Source organism: Syngnathus scovelli, chromosome 16 (assembly GCF_024217435.2).
Source record: "Syngnathus scovelli strain Florida chromosome 16, RoL_Ssco_1.2, whole genome shotgun sequence".
Taxonomy (NCBI): domain Eukaryota; kingdom Metazoa; phylum Chordata; class Actinopteri; order Syngnathiformes; family Syngnathidae; genus Syngnathus; species Syngnathus scovelli.
In genome coordinates, this window is record NC_090862.1 from 12,725,920 (window position 1) to 12,744,844 (window position 18,925).

Here is an 18,925-nt window from a genome sequence, read left to right on the forward strand (position 1 = left end):
TGCATTTGGTTCTTCAAAACTGCATCACGCAACATAGCGTGACCGAGACGGCCGTTATCCACCTGCGTGAAGTTATTTGGTGAAATGAATGAGATGTTTAAGACACCATCGTTCTGTCTCTATGTAGATGAAGGGAAATAATCGATTGCTGAAGGTCCAAAGGTGTTGTGATAAACAAATAAACATATTAGTGATAAGTGACATATTTGTGATAAACATATTAGGCAGGATAATCACATATGTTAACGTGACTGCCCACACTGTATTTATTTATGGTTATTTGTTAAATCGAGTACTGTTAGACATGAAATAGGAAGTGTTTAACATAAATGGAAGACGAAAGGGGTACTCACCATTGTAGCTCCTGCTGGTCAATGATACGAGCCTCTTCTTGCAGTGGAAAACATACAGCCAACAAACACCGTGGAACCTAAAGGAATGAAATTAAACATTAACATTTAGCCTAAACCAACATTCACAGATACAACGCAACGCAAACTACATAAACGTAAATCTTTTTAAACACAATGAGTTGTACTTACCGTGTACGCTCTAGACGGTCCACTTGCAAGCAGAAAATAAAGATATTTCTGTTGATAATCGTCGTGTTTGTATCCGGTGTCTCGCTCAAGGCCATTGCGCCCACAGATTTGAATTTTGGCGAGAGTTCAGCCTATTGACGTCATTTCCGCGGTGTAATACCCGCATATCTGAAACGGCAAAGTTAAGAGTAGAGTTAAATAAAGTTTTTAGTCAACGCAATAATTTACAACCGTTGACCAGTCGAAATAATCGTCTAAATTTGGCGTCTGTGGCTGGAAGCAGACGCCGAGTTCGACATTCCTCCCAAACGCCACACTCCCTCGCTTTTCAGGGCTAAAAAAAAACAGTTGTAATTACCTTGTACGCTCTAGACGGTCAAGTTGCAAGCTGAAAACAAAAATATTTGCCTTGTAAGTCATCGTGTTACTAACCGCTGTGTCTTGTTTGCCAGAATTGCCGCTTTCCTACTTCCTGTTGCAAGCCACGCCCACGGATTATAATTTTGCCGTGAGTTCCGCCTATTGACGTCATGTCCGCGTCACATGACTGCGACGTAATATTATCTAAAACTGTTTGTGCGGTATTGTGTTGTTCTGTGCGGTATTGTGTTATTCTGTGCGGCGTCGTGTTGTTCTGTGCGGCGTCGTGTTGTTCAGTGCGACGTCGTGTTGTTCAGTGCGGCATGGTGTTGTTCAGTGCGGCATGGTGTTGTTCAGTGCGGCATGGTGTTGTTCAGTGCGGCATAATGTTGTTCAGTGCGGCATAATGTTGTTCAGTGCGGCATGGTGTTGTTCAGTGCGGCATGGTGTTGTTCAGTGCGGCATGGTGTTGTTCAGTGCGGCATAATGTTGTTCAGTAGGCCATAATGTTGTTCAGTGCGGCATGGTGTTGTTCAGTGCGGGATGGTGTTGTTCAGTGCAGGATGGTGTTGTTCAGTGCGGCATGGTGTTGTTCAATGCGGCATGGTGTTGTTCAGTGCGGGATGGTGTTGTTCAGTGCAGGATGGTGTTGTTCAGTGCGGCATGGTGTTGTTCAATGCGGCATGGTGTTGTTCAGTGCGGCATGGTGTTGTTCAGTGCGGCATGGTGTTGTTCAGTGCGGCATGGTGTTGTTCAGTGCGGAATGGTGTTGTTCAGTGCGGCATGGTGTTGTTCAGTGTGGGATGGTGTTGTTCAAAGCGGGATCGTGTTGTTCAGTACGGGGTGGTGTTGTTCAGTGCAGGATGGTGTTGTTCAGTGCAGGATGGTGTTGTTCAGTGCGGCATGGTGTTGTTCAATGCAGGATCGTGTTGTTCAGTGCAGCATGGTGTTGTTCAGTGCAGCATGGTGTTGTTCAGTGCGGCATGGTGTTGTTCAATGCGGCATGGTGTTGTTCAGTGCGGGATGGTGTTGTTCAGTGCGGCATGGTGTTTTTCAGTGCGGCATAATGTTGTTCAGTGCAGCATGGTGTTGTTCAGTGCGGCATGGTGTTGTTCAGTGCGACATAATGTTGTTCAGTGCGGCATAATGTTGTTCAGTGCGGCATGGTGTTGTTCAGTGTGGCATGGTGTTGTTCAGTGCGGCATGGTGTTGTTCAGTGCGGCATGGTGTTGTTCAGTGCGGCATAATGTTGTTCAGTGCGCCATAATGTTGTTCAGTGCGGCATGGTGTTGTTCAGTGCGGGATGGTGTTGTTCAGTGCAGGATGGTGTTGTTCAGTGCGGAATGGTGTTGTTCAGTGCGGCATGGTGTTGTTCAGTGAGGCATGGTGTTGTTCAGTGCGGCATGGTGTTGTTCAGTGCAGGATGGTGTTGTTCAATGCGGGATGGTGTTGTTCAGTGCGGGATGGTGTTGTTCAGTGCAGGATGGTGTTGTTCAGTGCGGCATGGTGTTGTTCAATGCGGCATGGTGTTGTTCAGTGCAGGATGGTGTTGTTCAGTGCGGCATGGTGTTGTTCAATGCGGCATGGTGTTGTTCAATGCGGCATGGTGTTGTTCAGTGCGGCATGGTGTTGTTCAGTGCGGCATGGTGTTGTTCAGTGCAGCGTAATGTTGTTCAGTGCGGCATGGTGTTGTTCAGTGCGGAATGGTGTTGTTCAGTGCGGCATGGTGTTGTTCAGTGCGGGATGGTGTTGTTCAGTGCGGCATGGTGTTGCTCAGTGCGGCATGGTGTTGTTCAGTGCGGGATGGTGTTGTTCAGTGCGGCATGGTGTTGTTCAGTGCGGCATGGTGTTGTTCAGTGCGGCATGGTGTTGTTCAGTGCGGCATAATGTTGTTCAGTGCGCCATAATGTTGTTCAGTGCGGCATGGTGTTGTTCAGTGCGGGATGGTGTTGTTCAGTGCAGGATGGTGTTGTTCAGTGCGGCATGGTGTTGTTCAATGCGGGATCCTGTTGTTCAGTGCGGCATGGTGTTGTTCAGTGCGGCATGGTGTTGTTCAGTGCGGCATGGTGTTGTTCAGTGCGGCATGGTGTTGTTCAGTGCGGCATAATGTTGTTCAGTGCGGCATAATGTTGTTCAGTGCGGCATAATGTTGTTCAGTGCGGCATAATGTTGTTCAGTGCGGCATAATGTTGTTCAGTGCGGCATAATGTTGTTCAGTGCGGCATAATGTTGTTCAGTGCGGGATGGTGTTGTTCATTGCGGCATGGTGTTGTTCAGTGCGGCATGGTGTTGTTCAGTGCGGCATGGTGTTGTTCAGTGCGGGATGGTGTTGTTCAGTGCAGGATGGTGTTGTTCAGTGCAGGATGGTGTTGTTCAGTGCGGCATGGTGTTGTTCAATGCGGCATGGTGTTGTTCAGTTCGGGATGGTGTTGTTCAGTGCGGCATGGTGTTGTTCAGTGCGGCATAATGTTTTTCAGTGCGGCATGTTGTTGTTCAGTGCGGCATGGTGTTGTTCAGTGCAGCATAATGTTGTTCAGTGCGGCATGGTGTTGTTCAGTGCGGAATGGTGTTGTTCAGTGCGGCATGGTGTTGTTCAGTGCGGCATGGTGTTGTTCAGTGCGGCATGGTGTTGTTCAGTGCGGCATGGTGTTGTTCAGTGCGGCATGGTGTTGTTCAGTGCGGCATGGTGTTGTTCAGTGCGGGATGGTGTTCAATGCGGGATCGTGTTGTTCAGTGCGGCATGGTGTTGTTCAGTGCGGCATGGTGTTGTTCAGTGCGGCATGGTGTTGTTTAGTGCGGCATGGTGTTGTTCATTTCGGCATAATGTTGTTCAGTGCGGCATAATGTTGTTTAGTGCGGCATGGTGTTGTTCAGTGCGGGATGGTGTTGTTCAGTGCGTTATAATGTTGTTCAGTGCGGCATGGTGTTGTTCAGTGCGGCATGGTGTTGTTCAGTGCGGCATGGTGTTGTTCAGTGCGGCATAATGTTGTTCAGTGCGGCATAATGTTGTTCAGTGCGGGATGGTGTTGTTCAGTGCGGGATGGTGTTGTTCAGTGCGGCATGGTGTTCAATGCGGAATGGTGTTGTTCAGTGCAGGATGGTGTTGTTCAGTGCGGCATGGTGTTGTTCAGTGCGGCATAATGTTGTTCAGTGCGGCATGGTGTTGTTCAGTGCGGCATGGTGTTGTTCAGTGCGGCATGGTGTTGTTCAGTGCGGCATGGTGTTGTTCAGTGCGGCATAATGTTCAGTGCGGCATAATGTTGTTCAGTGCGGAATAATGTTGTTCAGTGCGGCATGGTGTTGTTCAGTGCGGGATGGTGTTGTTCAGTGCAGGATGGTGTTGTTCAGTGCGGCATGGTGTCTTTCAGTGCGGCATGGTGTCGTTCAGTGCGGCATGGTGTCTTTCAGTGCGGCATGGTGTCGTTCAGTGAGGCATGGTGTTGTTCAGTGCGGCATGGTGTTGTTTAGTGCGGCATGGTGTTGTTCAGTGCGGGATGGTGTTGTTCAGTGTGGCATGGTGTTCAGTGCGGCATGGTGTTGTTCAGTGCGGTATCGTGTTGTTCAGTGCGGTATCGTGTTTCTCAGTGCGGTATCGTGTTGTTCAGTGCAGTATCGTTGTGTTGTTCGTATTGTGTTGTGTTGTTCGTAATGTGTTGTGTTGTTCGTATTGTGTTGTGTTGTTCGTATTGTGTTGTGTTGTTCGTATTGTGTTGTGTTGTTCATATTGTGTTGTTCATATTGTGTTGAGTTGTTCGTATTGTGTTGTGTTGTTCGTATTGTGTTGCCTTTAACACTTAGCCTCTAACACTTAGCCTCTAACACTTAGCCTCTAACACTTAGCCTCTAGCATCTAGAAGGTAAATAAATAGGAAGGAAGGACTCACCGGTGACGTCTTCGCCCACGTCCAAGCGTTGTACTTTGTATTTTCATCCTTCTGACAGTGGAAAACATAGCCAACAAACACCGTGGAACCTAAACGAATGAAAGAAAACTATCATTTGGCCACAACCAACATTCACAGATACAACACAATGTGACGTGCGGGGTTGAGGTTAAAGGTTGAGTGAAGGGCCCTCGTTTTAAACTACTTTTTTGAAAAGGATTGGGAACAAGTAAGACGTATTTAATTTATTTAATGGGAAGTAGTAAGAGCTATTGAATTTAATCTATGTATTATATTCTATTGTATTGTATTCTGTTGTATTCTTTTGGATTGTATTCACACTAACCCCACTAAAACTTCAGCCCACAAAAACTCGCCTCTGGCGCCTAGCCTCTGGCACTTAGCCTCTAACACTTAGCCTTTAACACTTAGCCTTTAACACTTAGCCTTTAACACTTAGCCTTTAACACTTAGCCTAGAAGGTGAATAAATAGGGTTAAAGGTTGAGTGAAGGGCCCTCGTTTTAAACTACTGTTTTGAAAAGGAGTGGGAACAAGTAAGACGTATTTAATTTATTTAATGGGAAGTAGTAAGACTTATTAAATTTATTTAATCTACTTTTCTTCCCAGGCAAAATTTGATGTGCTGCAATTCCAAATTTCCAAAGTGAATGAAGGAATGAAGTCCTTTAAATTATGATTTTGTATAAATACTAGGCATTAACACAAAATCGACGGCACAAAATGGGCAGACTTTACTTGTTTGAAAAGGACTGGTTACAAGACAGACTTTTTTAATTTATTTAATGGGAAGAAGACTTAGTTTAATTGATCTATTTTTGTTCCCTGGCAAAATTCGATTTGCTGCAATTCCAAATTTCCAAAGTGAATGAAGGCAAGAAGTCGTTTAAATTATGATTTTGTTTAAATACTAGGCATGGACACAAAATCTACGGCACAAAATGGGCAGACTTTACTTGTTTGAAGAGGACTGGTTACAAGACAGACTTTTCTGATTTATTTATTGGGAAGAAGACTTATTTAGTTTATTTAATCTATTTTTGTTCCCTGGCAAAATTGGATTTGCTGAAACTGTATTTTGCCAAATCTTGCCTTGAGACCTGATAGGAAGTATTAAACGCTTAGTTAAATCAATACAAGTTGGTAGTAAGAGCGAGTAATGTTGGTTGAACCGATGAATGAAGGTTGAAAGCAATTTAAATTATGACTTTGTATAAATACTAGATATTAACAGAACATCTACTGCGCGAAATGGGCAGAGTTTACTTGTTTGAGAAGGAGTGGCTTATTCAAAACTAAGATTTATTTAATCTGTTTGTTCCCAGGCAAAATTGGATGTGATGCAATTCCAAATTTCACCACATGACGGTGCCCAATTTCGACTTCATAGGACATATTAAACACTTAGCTTGTTATTATGTTCAAGGTAATCAGATTTGTTTATTATTCTAATGGCCTCTTCAAAACTATTCTGGATTACTACTTTGGATCTATTCTACATTACTTGGCAACAACATACTCTGTAACAGATTAGGCAGTATAATCATATATGTTAACTTGAGAGTGCCCACACTCAATCTACTTATCGTGATGTGTTAAATCAATTACTGTTAGACATTATTTGTCTGATAATCTACCAAATCTTTGAATTGAAGAATTTGTGATTTAATTAATAGCTTGTTGTTATGTTCAGGGTAATCAGACTTGTATATAATTCTAATGGCCTTCTTTTGAAAACTATTCTGAATTACAACTTTGGATCTTATATTACTTTGCAACAATCTACTCGGTGACAGATTAGGCAGTATAATCACATATGTTAACTTCAGTGCCCACACTGTATTTATTTATGGTTATTTGTTAAATCAAGTACTGTTAGACATGAAATAGGAAGTGTTTAACATAAATGTAATGGCTACTCACCATTGTAGCTCGCTCCTGGTCAATGATACGAGCCTCTTCTTGCAGTGGAAAACTTGCAGCCAACAAACACCGTGGAACCTAAAGGAATGAAATTAAACATTAACATTTCGCCTCGACCAATTTTCACACGTACAACGCAACGCGGCTACACTTCTGCTATTACAAACGTAAATCTCCTTAAACACAATGAGTGTTACTTACCGTGTACGCTCTAGACGGTCCAGTTGCAAGCAGAAAATAAAGATATTTCTGTTGATAATCGTCGCTGCTCAGTGGCTCACGGCCATCGCGCCAACAGATTTGAATTTTGGCGGAGGTTCCGGCAATTACGTCATATCCGCGGCACATGACTGCGACGTAATACCCGCTTATCTGAAACGGCAGTTAAAAGTAGAGTTACATCAAGTTTTCTTGGAACCTAAACGAATGAAAGAAAACTATCATTTGGCCACAACCAACATTCACAGATACAACACAACGTGCGGGGTTGAGGTTAAAGATTGAGTGAAGGGCCCTCATTTTAAACTACTGTTTTGAAAAGGAGTGGAAACAAGTAAGACGTATTTAATTTATTTAATGGGAAGTAGTAAGACTTATTAAATTTATTTAATCTACTTTTCTTCCCAGGCAAAATTTGATGTGCTGCAATGCCAAATTTCCAAAGTGAATGAAGGAATGAAGTCCTTTAAATTATGATTTTGTATAAATACTAGGCATAAACACAAAATCGACGGCACAAAATGGGCAGACTTTACTTGTTTGAAAAGGACTGGTTACAAGACAGACTTTTTTAATTTATTTAATGGGAAGAAGACTTATTTAGTTTAATTGATCTATTTTTGTTCCCTGGCAAAATTCGATTTGCTGCAATTCCAAATTTCCAAAGTGAATGAAGGAAAGAAGTCGTTTAAATTATGATTTTGTTTAAATACTAGGCATAGACACAAAATCTACGGCACAAAATGGGCAGACTTTACTTGTTTGAAGAGGACTGGTTACAAGACAGACTTTTCTGATTTATTTAATGGGAAGAGGACTTATTTAGTTTATTTAATCTATTTTTGTTCCCTGGCAAAATTGGATTTGCTGAAATTGTATTTTGCCAAATCTCGATTTGAGACCTGATAGGAAGTATTAAACGCTTAGTTAAATCAATACAAGTTGGTAATAAGAGCGAGTAATGTTGGTTGAACCGATGAATGAAGGTTGAAAGCAATTTAAATTATGACTTTGTATAAATACTAGATATTAACAGAACATCTACTGCGCAAAATGGGCAGAGTTTACTTGTTTGAGAAGGAGTGGTTTATTCAAAACTAAGATTTATGTAATCTGTTTGTTCCCAGGCAAAATTGGATGTGATGCAATTCCAAATTTCACCACATGATGGTGCCCAATTTTGACTTCATAGGACATATTAAACACTTAGCTTGTTATTATGTTCAAGGTAATCAGATTTGTTTATCATTCTAATGGCCTCTTCAAAACTATTCTGGATTACTACTTTGGATCTATTCTACATTACTTGGCAACAACATACTCTGTAACAGATTAGGCAGTATAATCACATATGTTAACTTGAGAGTGCCCACACTCAATCTACTTATCGTGATGTGTTAAATCAATTACTGTTAGACATTATTTGTCTGATAATCTACCAAATCTTTGAATTGAAGAATTTGTGATTTAATTAATAGCTTGTTCAGGGTAATCAGACTTGTATATAATTCTAATGGCCTTCTTTTGAAAACTATTCTGAATTACAACTTTGGATCTTATATTACTTTGCAACAATCTACTCGGTGACAGATTAGGCAGTATAATCACATATGTTAACTTCAGTGCCCACACTGTATTTATTTATGGTTATTTGTTAAATCAAGTACTGTTAGACATGAAATAGGAAGTGTTTAACATAAATGTTATGGCTACTCACCATTGTAGCTCGCTCCTGGTCAATGATACGAGCCTCTTCTTGCAGTGGAAAACTTGCAGCCAACAAACACCGTGGAACCTAAAGGAATGAAATTAAACATTAACATTTCGCCTCGACCAATTTTCACACGTACAACGCAACGCGGCTACACTTCTGCTATTACAAACGTAAATCTCCTTAAACACAATGAGTGTTACTTACCGTGTACGCTCTAGGCAAAATTGGATGTGATGCAATTCCAAATCTATCTGAAACGGCAGTTAAAAGTAGAGTTACATCAAGTTTTCTTTTTTAATCAACACAATCATTTACAACCGTTGACCAGAAAGAATCGTCGAAATTCGACGTCCCCCACAAACGCCACGCTCACTCGCTTTTCAGGGCAACAAAAGTACTTCTTTTTAAAAACGATGAGTTGTACTTACCGTGTACGCTCTGGACGGTCCAGTTGCAAGCAGAAAATAAAAATATTTCTCTTGTTAGTCGTATGTTACCATCCGCTGTGTCTTTGTCAACATCGCCGCCGTTTTCCTACTTCCTGCTGCGAGCCACGCCCACGGATTTAAATTTGGGCGGAAGCTCTTTCCATTGGCGTCGTTTTCGCGTATAGCAAATGCGATTGGTTGGGAAGGGGGCACGGTTATGCAGCCGAGGGGTCCTGTGATCGGTGGGATGTAAAGTAGGCGTCGACGTCACGTCCGCGTCACGTGACCACGACGTGGCAGACGTCATATAGCAACCGCTGTTTTGTTTAGTAGACTTACAGTTGTTATGCATTGACATAATGGCGCACACACCAAATAGATTTAAATAAATTAAATAATTCTTCTGCCCACTCTCTTTTAAACAAGTTAACTCTCCCCGCGGATTTGAATTCCGGCGAAAGTTACGCCCATCGACGTCACGTATGTCACGTGACCACGACGTGGCAGATGTCATATAGCAACCGCTGTTTTGTTTAGTAGATTTACAGTTGTTATGCATTGGCATAATGGTGTGCACTCAAAATAGATTTAAATAAATTAAATATTTCTTCTGCCCACTCCCTTTTAAACAAGTTAACTCTGCCCACGTCCATTGACGTCTTGTCTGCGTCACGTGACCACGACGTAGCGACGTCATATAGTAACCGCTGTTTTGATCAGTAGACTTACAGTTATTATGCGTTGACATAATGGCGCACTGGTTAGCATGGCCACCTCTTAAGCATGATGTTGCGGGTTCGACGCCTGATCAATGTTAGCATGGAGTGAGCTGAAGTGCATGGCGCTGAAGATTTGAATCTTTGAAATGCGCTGAGGTCTGACATATCAGGCAGAATGGTTTGCCATCACGTTCAACAAAAAATAGAAACTTTCCCACTCTGATTAAAACGTCCTGTGTTCATCTACGTATTTTCGTTTTGCTGTGCATCTTTTCCCTGCCATTTCGAGAGCCCAATTGACACTCATAGTTTAAAGAAATGTGTTTGCCCATCCTACTTTGTGGAATTTCACCACATGCGCTTTTGACCAAAATACCAAATTGAACTCAAGTGAAGCCAACATGCACAACCCCCCCCCCCCCCCCCCCCCCCCACACACACACACAAATGTTGATATGAACATAAAAGAGCCGCATGCGGTTCGGGAGTTGCGGCTTGGCCAAACCTGTACTATACAACTTTATTTGTATAAAATTTTCACAACAGCTGTCACACAAACAAAGCGGGAAAAACCGAAGACGTGCGTGTTCCGCCCACGCTGGATTTATTTGCACCTTTGAAAAGACACCGTATTGCCGCAGATGTGGCAAAGAGTACTTTTGGGCATCTGAGACGGAAGGATGTCCAAAGCATCACGTCACCTGCTCTGGTAGGCATGGTGGTGGGACGTTGAGGTCAACCGCTTTGGGGTTGGCTGAATCTTTGATCGCAGGATGCCACACACTTGAAGACAGAAGCAGAAAAGCAGAGCTAAATGCAAAATGTACTCACCGGTGACTCCAATTTTTTTTCCCCCTGAAGAAACAGCTGGACGGGTGGCCCCGGCTGGCCAGTGGGACTCTTGTTATTCTGACCCTTTTTAGTGCGCGTTTGGGGCAACAACCGTTTTTTGTGGCGCTCTCTTCTGGTTCAAAAGTGCCCTGCATGTGAATTTGCTTTTCCTGCCTTCTGATTGGATGAGCGCCGGTGTGACGCGGTGCCTCTGTCACCGTGGCGGGGGGTATACGTTGGCATCGGAGCGTCTGCCAACGTCTGAGACCGGCTGGCAGTGTATCGGAGGTGTCGAGTGCGGTGCCGCTGGAGCTCACTCACCAGCTGGTGTTAGGGCCACAGAATGAAGGCCAAGGAGAAGAATAGAAAGAGAAACAGAAACTTCTCCTCCAATTGTTTGATTTGTCTCTTCTGAGCTTCGATGAATTCTTTCAGCTCTTTGTTCCTCTAGGACGGACAAATGGAAAGTGGCATTCAAAAGCCAGTAAGCGTGCAAGTAAGTGCCGGGCTGGCTTTGGGCCCTTACCTGTTGCGCGCTGTGCAGCAGATCCATTCTCTCTTGGAGGATGCAAGCGTCGCGCTCCCTCAACTCGCACATCAGGGCTCGCTTCCATTGGTCCACGGCGCTCCTAAGCTCTTCTCTCTGATCCGCCGTCAGCACGTCATTCACGCCAGCGTGGCTGGCTTTTTCGCCGTCCGTGGCGGGGCAGTCCCGCTGCGGTAGCGCCTCGTACAACATGGCCTCCAGCTCCAGGATCCTCTGGGCCGCAATCCTCGTCCATCAGTGGTCCGGCGGGAGATTTGAGGGCGGCTTACCTTATGAGCCTGGTCCATGGAACACTTCCTGAAGTCCAACTCTTCATCCAGGTAGCCCTTCTGCTTGCAGAACATATCCTAGCACAGCTCAAGGTCAGAATTGTTGGGGCACATTGCCGGAGTTCCCCTTGGCTGATGTCGCGTGTCTGTCTACCTTCTCACTTTCAATGTCCAACATCTTCTGTTGAAGTGCTGACTTGGTCACTTTGATGTATTCTAACCACTGAGGAAAGGCTGCTGTCACATAAGCAGAATGCGAGAGCGTGCGTGGACGTGCGTTATAGCCCAGGATGTCCAGCTTCTTCATCAGATCACTGATGACGATGTCCGGGGGAAAGGCGCAAGGAGCAATGTTCTGGGACCTCGGGTTAAGGTTAGGGTTGCGAGGGACGCCTTACGTACGCTCACGCCCTCGGCCTCGCAGTAGATCTGGAAAGGGCTGAGGCCGTCTGGGAAACGGACTTGCAGAAACTTCAAGACGGGGGAGCGCCACTCCCTCTCCTGAAAGGCAGAGGCATGCATCCGTCCGTCCGTCCGTCCGTCCGTCCGTCACATCTCTGGCCTCAACACGCTTGTGCGAGTCTTCCCACCTCCAGGATGCGGAACTCAAGCAGTTCGTTTTGGTCTCGGATATCCTGGATGTGCTCTTTCAGACGCGCTTCTTCCGCCTCCATCCGCCTGACCTGAAAAGACAGTCAGACCTCATCTGCGGGGCTTCCCGACGGGTGTGACGCCAAGCGACTCCGCCCAGCGCCTTTCTTTCCGTCACCTTTTCGGCCAACTGCTGATTGCTCTGACGCAGCAGCTGCTTCTCCTCCACCCACTTGACATTCTAGAAGAGACAAACGCGTGGACAGCTTTGGAATGTTGTGTCATTTTCATCCACAAATTCTTTGGTTGACTGGAAAATGACATTTGCTTTTCTCCGCATTTTCCCAGCCACGTTCGGGGGGGGGGGGGGGGTTGGTCCAGTAATGCCAGACGGATGAGTGACTGAAGAATGTAGCTATTTTGTCTGAGAAAAAGGTGTGCTCATTGATGAGCTTACCTGTCCTTGTTGCTTCAGCGCTGACTCCAGATCTGCTACTCTGCTTTGATAGTGACCCATTTCTACCATCAGCTTTTCTCTGGTCTGAAAGGAGGAGGAGGGAGGCTCCTCCTCCTCCTTTCAGACCAGAGAACACCCGAGGCTGGGTGAGAACGGGGAGGCTGCGACCCGGCCGGGGGTTGCGGGAAGGGGCGCCACCTTGATCTCCTTCTCGGCGTCGTAGTCCCCTTCGCTGGTCTGGGCTAGCAGAGCGTAGGCTCGTTGCAGCGCTTGATATTCTTGCGTCAGCTGGCGGTAGCGAAGCTCCGCCTCTTCATGCACACACCAATGCAACACAGCACTAGTACCAGAATCAGTCAGACCGGCGACAAAGCACCCGCGACGCAAAGACGAGTCCGATTCCAGGCTGAAGAGGAATGTTTGGTGCCAATACGCTGGCAGAAATGGCGGGCTACCTCTTCGGGTTCCGTGTCGGGGGTTCTGTCGGTGTGAAAAGACAAGGACGATCCGTCCGGGTCCACCAACACGTCTTCGTCGTAGCCGTAAAATGTTTCGATGACCTGCGGGCGCGGAAGCAAACATCTCTCTGAACAAACTGAAGCGACACCTCACGATGAATCGACGAGAGGAACGATAGCGAGAAAAAGGCCATTTCATCTTGCGCAACACCAAGCAGCCGCAAACAAACAGACTCACCTTGCAGGACCTCACGCTTTGTTCCTCCTCAGAGATTCTCGACGTCGGTATCGTAGCAGCAAATCTCTCTCCTGTCGACACAAATAATCCGCCTTTGAGATTCTTTGGATGCAAAGGGAACGAACGGCTCCGGCGCAGAAACAAACGCGACTCACAATGACATTTCTGACATGAGCTCCTGTCTCCAGAGCCTGAAAAACACGTCACCGGCGATGATTGGAGGGACGCTCGTCTTTTCCAAAAGTGACAACTACAGGGTGTGTCAGGGTTTTCCAGATTATCTTTATCGTATCATTGTGTTGCTTTGACTTTGACTGCGACCTGTAATAAATAATATTATTTATCCCTTATTTATCCCTATCGCTTATCCCTTCCTACACAAAGTCGTAAAACACCCCTTGCTATGTTTTGACTAGAGGTCAAGGGCTTCCTCTATTCAATCCACTCTTACACCCACCCTGTTTCTCTTAATTAAAATGCTCGTGCAGGAGCCGAGAGTCAGACTTCATTCGTACAACGGATGGACTCTCCACCTGCAGGTGTCCAAAAGAACTTACTTGTCTCCCGTGTGGTTCTTGCAAAATAAGTTGGAGCGAGCGCAACTCTAACAGGGTGCATTTTGCCACTAGCTGCCTACGGACAATGACGTCGCGCTCGCGGCTCATGGTTGACGGGCTGAGCAGCCGGGCAAGTTCGTCGTTTTCAGCGCACAGCGAGTGGCAAAGGCGCTGACAAAACGGGAGCTTTGAGCTGCTGAAAACGGCAAAACAAGTCTAAAGCGTGTTCAAACGCGTGCGCACAATGCTCCTGCTTGAAAGGTCGGAATTTAAGGGGCCAATTTTTTGGATGGCGGCCGCCGGCCAAGCTTTGGACGGAAAAGGTTTCCTGGCGACAGCGAGCGAGCGCGGCGCTGCCGTACGTGCACCGAGTCGCCTGCCTGAAGACCTTGGACAAGTCGTCGATGATGTGCCGCTGCTCCACAACTTGAAGGAACTCCATTTCACCGTCCTGCTGGCCGCAACCGCGGTCCAGGTCATTGAGCGAACTAGGCCTTCTCTGTGGAACACAAATGCAGTGGACTCTGTTGGCACGCCGCCGTTGTCCGCGTCGACTTACCAAGCTTGCCATCTCCTCGTTCTCCTGGGTGACAAAGCGCACTTTGTTTTCAAGGCGACACAGCACCAGCGAGAGTTCTTCATTCTTCCTGCTCAGGCGTTTGTTTTTGTACAGGAGTGGCAGAAACTGGCTTTCTGTTTCTCTCAGTCGCTTTAGCTGCAAGCATGAAGTGCGGGATGTGAAAGACGCACAACACGCGGGCCAGAACGTATCCATTCCTTTTGCATCGGTTTGAACGGAATCGTGGCTTTGGCTCCCAATAAAAGACATCTACCAGGCAACCGACTCGCCGCGCCGCTCAACTAATAAGCAAGCGCAATGGGTGCCTCGCTGGATGGCGCGCATCAAACGTAGCGCAAACCTTCAAGCGTGCCGTCAATAAATTACCAGTTCATTGCGCTCTTCAGAAAGCAGGGTGTTTCGATCCTCCAGTTTCCTGATGACTGCGCTGAGCTCAGCGATTTTCAGATGAAACCGTCGCGTGTCCCGATCCTCCTGAGACTGAAAACGCCCCGCAACACACACACACAAGCACTCGTTCAAAGTTCAAAACTGTTTTTGTGCTACCTTCCTCCAGCAACGAACTAAGTCATGCGTACTGCAAGTGTGTGATGAGGTGGCTTACGCAATGAAGAGGATTGCTAGTAGCGGCGTTGACCCCACTTCCAGGGTAGTTTAGGCCCGCCCTTTGGGAATCCCTCAGGGCAGCGATCTGCTGCTCGGCAGCCTGAGTCTGCAGCTGAAGGCGGTGGACGTGGCCGGCCCCAGGGCTTCATCCAAAACACTAACCGCTCTGTCTTTCAGCTTGATCTCATCCGTCTGGATGTACAAACGGGGAGCGCTCAGGCAGGCGGGCAAACTCATTTGCCAGAATTGTGACAAAAACAAAGAGAGCAACCGGCCAATTTTTTTCTTGAATCGACTAGAACACCTTTGCTGTGACAAAAGCGAAGCGAGCAACCGGACATTTTCTTCTTGTGAAATAGAATAGAATAGAATGCCTTAGGTGTCATTGCACTGCAGGTATACAACGAAATTGGGAACATAGCCACGCACCGCGCATCTGATCAGTCCTACCAGTCGGCGGATCTCCCTCTCGCAGTCTCTCTTGGTTCGGCTCAGCTCCTCCCGATGCTGGTGATGAGCCGATCGGAGCTCGGCCGCTCGGGACTGCCAGGCCTGCTGGGCCGCTGCCAGGGCTTCTTCCGCGCTCCTGGTGGAGGCGACACCGCTCGGTCTCCCGACACCGCCGCGTCTCCTCCACCTCCGCCAGCAAAGCGCCCCCCCTCCTCACCTGAGCAGACATTGCGCCACACCGGGCCGTTGAGACCGCAACGGAGCGCCGCGACGCTTACTGGGGACAAGCTACACAATACGGTAGCGGCCGCATCGAAGCCCGACGTGGCGTGCGGATAGTCAGACACGGATAGAGCGGATCACCTTGTCCATGGAGCCGTCCCTCAGGCTGAGGACCAAGGCATTCAGTCGCTGGATCTCTCCATCTTTGATTTTGATCACTCTCATCAGCTCCATTTCATGCTGCCGCAGTAATGTCTCCCTGGTAATGGCTAACTCTTTCTGCTTCTCCTCATGGAGTTTGCTTTTGAGTTCCGTCATGGCGGCGGTGGCACGGTGGTGCTCCGCCCGCAGGTCCTGACTTCTCTCTCTCTCCAGACAGCTGACCTGACATGACTTAGACTTAGACAAACTTTATTGTCATCTTGTCTGCACATGGTGCATACAAAACGAAATTCCGTTGCATACGTCTTACAACAAAGTAGTGATATTGCAGTTGAATAGAAGTAACATATCCTATGAAAATATATAAATACATATACTATATATATTAAAAATAAGTATAAAGTGCAGCAGTGATAATTATGCAATAGTGCAAGTAGGCAAAACAGTATTCAAGAGTGTGCAGAGGAATGCTAAACCATGTATTAAACTTCTATTTAAAGGGTTTATACAAGTTCAGTAAAGTTGGTAGTGCGAGATAGTGCAAGATAGAGGTCCGTAGTGTCATAAAGTACAGTTCTGTGAATGTGTGATGCAGAGTTCAGTTTAGAGCTCAACAGTTCTAGTGTTCAACAGTCTGATGACAGCAGGGAAAAAGCTGTTGCAGAACCTGGTGGACCTGCAGCGGATGCTGCAAACCTCTTCCCAGAGGGCAGCAGGGAGAACAGTCCATGGTGGGGGTGTGATGGGTCATTGATGATGTTACGGGCACGGGACATGCAGCGCTGAGATGAAATGTCCTGAATGGAGGGAAGAGGAGCCCCTATGATCCTCTCTGCTGTCCTCACCACTCTCCTCACGTTCTTCCAATCGGAGGCGGTGCAGCCTCCACACCACACAGAGAGACAGCTTGTCAGAATGCTCTCTATGGTGCTCCTGTAGAACGTCCTCATGATGGGTGGGGGCAGGTGGGCTCTCCTCATCCTCCGCAGGAAGTACAAGCGCTTCTGTGCCCTCTTGACCAGTGCCGTAGTGTTCATAGTCCAGGTGAGGTCTTCTGTGATGTGGACCCCCAGGAATTTGGTGCTGCTGACCACCTCCACAGCTGAGCTGTTGATGATCAGTGGAGCGTGGTGAGGCTGTTTTTTCCTGAAGTCGACGATGATCTCCTTCATCTTCTCCTCATTCAGGATCAGGCTGTTTTCTCTGCACCAGCCCACCAGCTGCTCCACCTCCTCTCTGTAGTCCAGGTCGTTGTTGTCTCTGATGAGCCCCACCACCGTTGTGTCGTCTGCTGACTTCACGATGTGATTGGTGGTGAACCTGAGGACGCAGTCGTGTGTCATCAGGGTGCACAGCAGGGGGCTCAGGACGCAGCCCTGAAGGGAGCCTGTGCTGAGGGTGATGACATCAGAGGTGTTCTGTCCGACCCGGACTGACTGAGGTCTGTTGGTGAGGAAGTCTAGCAGCCAGTTGCGAAGGGGGGTGTTGAAGCCCAGGTGTTCCAATTTTCCTACCAGATGCTGTGGGATGATGGTGTTAAACGCTGAGCTGAAGTCCAGGAACAGCCTCCGCACATGGGTGTTCTTCTCCTCCAGGTGAGCCAGGCTCAGGTGAAGAACGGAGGAGATGGCTTCCTGAGTGGAGCGGTTTTGCCGGTCGGCAAACTGGAACGGGTCAAATAATAGGGGGAGTCTGGAAACGATGTGACCTTTAAGCAGCCTTTCGAAGCACTTCATCATAACCGGAGTCAGTGCAACAGGCCGGTAATCATTAAATGAGGTGATTTGAGGTTTCTTCGGCACCGGAATGATGGAGGCAGTCTTAAAGCACGCCGGCACTGTGGCTTGGCCCAGCGAGGTGTTAAAAATGTCTGTGATGACCCCAGCCAGATGACTTGCACATTCCCTGAACACACGCCCAGGAATGTTGTCCGGGCCAGGGGCCTTACAGGGGTTGACTCTCCTCAGGGTCTTCAACACATCGGCGGAGTCAAGGCAGAGTACCTCCTCTTCCTGATGGGGGACAGTTTTAACTGCTGGAGTGCCGTTTAGTGCCTCGAACCTCCCAAAGAAGTTATTTAGACCATTTAGAAAGTCAGCATCAACTACACCCACCGGGGGGGGGGGAGGGTGAGTTGTCGTCTGTAATCGCCCGTATGCCTTGCCACATACTCCTGATGTTTTTGACGTCGTGGAAACGATCCTGAAATTTTCGACTGCGGTCTCGCTTCGCTATCCTGATGGCACGGTTCAAGTTGGCTCTCGCTGTCCTCAGTGTCTCCTTGTCGCCAGACTCGAAGGCAGAGTTCCGCGCTCGTAGCGTTTGACGTACCTCCTCAGTCATCCAGGGTCGTTGGTTGCCCCGGGTGATGATATTCTTAGTGGTGCTGACGTCCTCGGTGCATTTGTTGATGTAGGCTGACACAGTCATGGCACACGCATGTCTAATCTACATCGGGAAAAGTGGGAGGGAGGGAGGGAGGCAGGCAGGGAGGCAGGCAGGGAGGCAGGCAGGGAGGCAGGCAGTGTCTGTCTGTTGAGGTTTTCACCTTGTTCTTCTCCTGCTGAAGTTCTAACTGGACGTCCATCAGTTTGGTTCTCAGCTCGTCATTGGCGGCCTGAAGGGCGTCCGTTCGCTCCGCCTTGGCCCGCCCTGCCGGAGCTCGTTTGGACATCTCTTACTCGAGTCTCGCCCGGTCGTCAGTCAGAGATCACAACATTTGTACCTGGAGAGCACAAACGCAGCGCTGTTTTCCACTGGCTTCGAACTCAACTTCAATCGGTACCGTAACTTACAACATCATAAACATAGAACTAGCTTGACTTATTCATTGAATAAATGCATTTGGTTCTTCAAAACTGCATCACGCAACATAGCGTGACCGAGACGGCCGTTATCCACCTGCGTGAAGTTATTTGGTGAAATGAATGAGATGTTTAAGACACCATCGTTCTGTCTCTATGTAGATGAAGGGAAATAATCGATTGCTGAAGGTCCAAAGGTGTTGTGATAAACAAATAAACATATTAGTGATAAGTGACATATTTGTGATAAACATATTAGGCAGGATAATCACATATGTTAACGTGACTGCCCACACTGTATTTATTTATGGTTATTTGTTAAATCGAGTACTGTTAGACATGAA

At 47.1% G+C, this 18,925-nt stretch overlaps 2 protein-coding genes and 2 long non-coding RNA genes across 4 annotated transcripts in view; 1 reads left to right on the forward strand and 3 right to left on the reverse strand.

The window, feature by feature from the left end:
- Positions 1-18,925, forward strand: part of LOC137841035 (janus kinase and microtubule-interacting protein 3-like) — a 143,081-nt gene that overhangs the window by 20,149 nt on the left and 104,007 nt on the right. The window lies entirely within an intron of this gene.
- LOC137841019 (uncharacterized) lies at positions 598-6,808 on the reverse strand. The gene is made up of 4 exons (XR_011088324.1): positions 6,730-6,808; positions 4,787-4,875; positions 901-930; positions 598-710 (listed from the first exon to the last, which is right to left on the reverse strand). It is a non-coding gene; the product is annotated as an uncharacterized lncRNA (long non-coding RNA).
- Positions 8,664-9,197, reverse strand: LOC137841025 (uncharacterized). Its single transcript, XR_011088333.1, has 3 exons — positions 9,091-9,197; positions 8,867-8,913; positions 8,664-8,743 (listed from the first exon to the last, which is right to left on the reverse strand). It is a non-coding gene; the product is annotated as an uncharacterized lncRNA (long non-coding RNA).
- Positions 10,310-18,497, reverse strand: LOC137841048 (janus kinase and microtubule-interacting protein 3-like). The gene is made up of 12 exons (XM_068653447.1): positions 18,326-18,497; positions 15,760-15,999; positions 12,703-12,807; positions 12,505-12,588; positions 12,226-12,288; positions 12,047-12,139; positions 11,860-11,957; positions 11,611-11,785; positions 11,457-11,534; positions 11,167-11,400; positions 10,962-11,087; positions 10,310-10,592 (listed from the first exon to the last, which is right to left on the reverse strand). Exons 1-11 carry the CDS (start codon positions 18,449-18,451, stop codon positions 10,971-10,973), a joined length of 1,413 nt encoding a protein of 470 aa, XP_068509548.1. The 5' UTR covers positions 18,452-18,497; the 3' UTR covers positions 10,310-10,592; positions 10,962-10,970.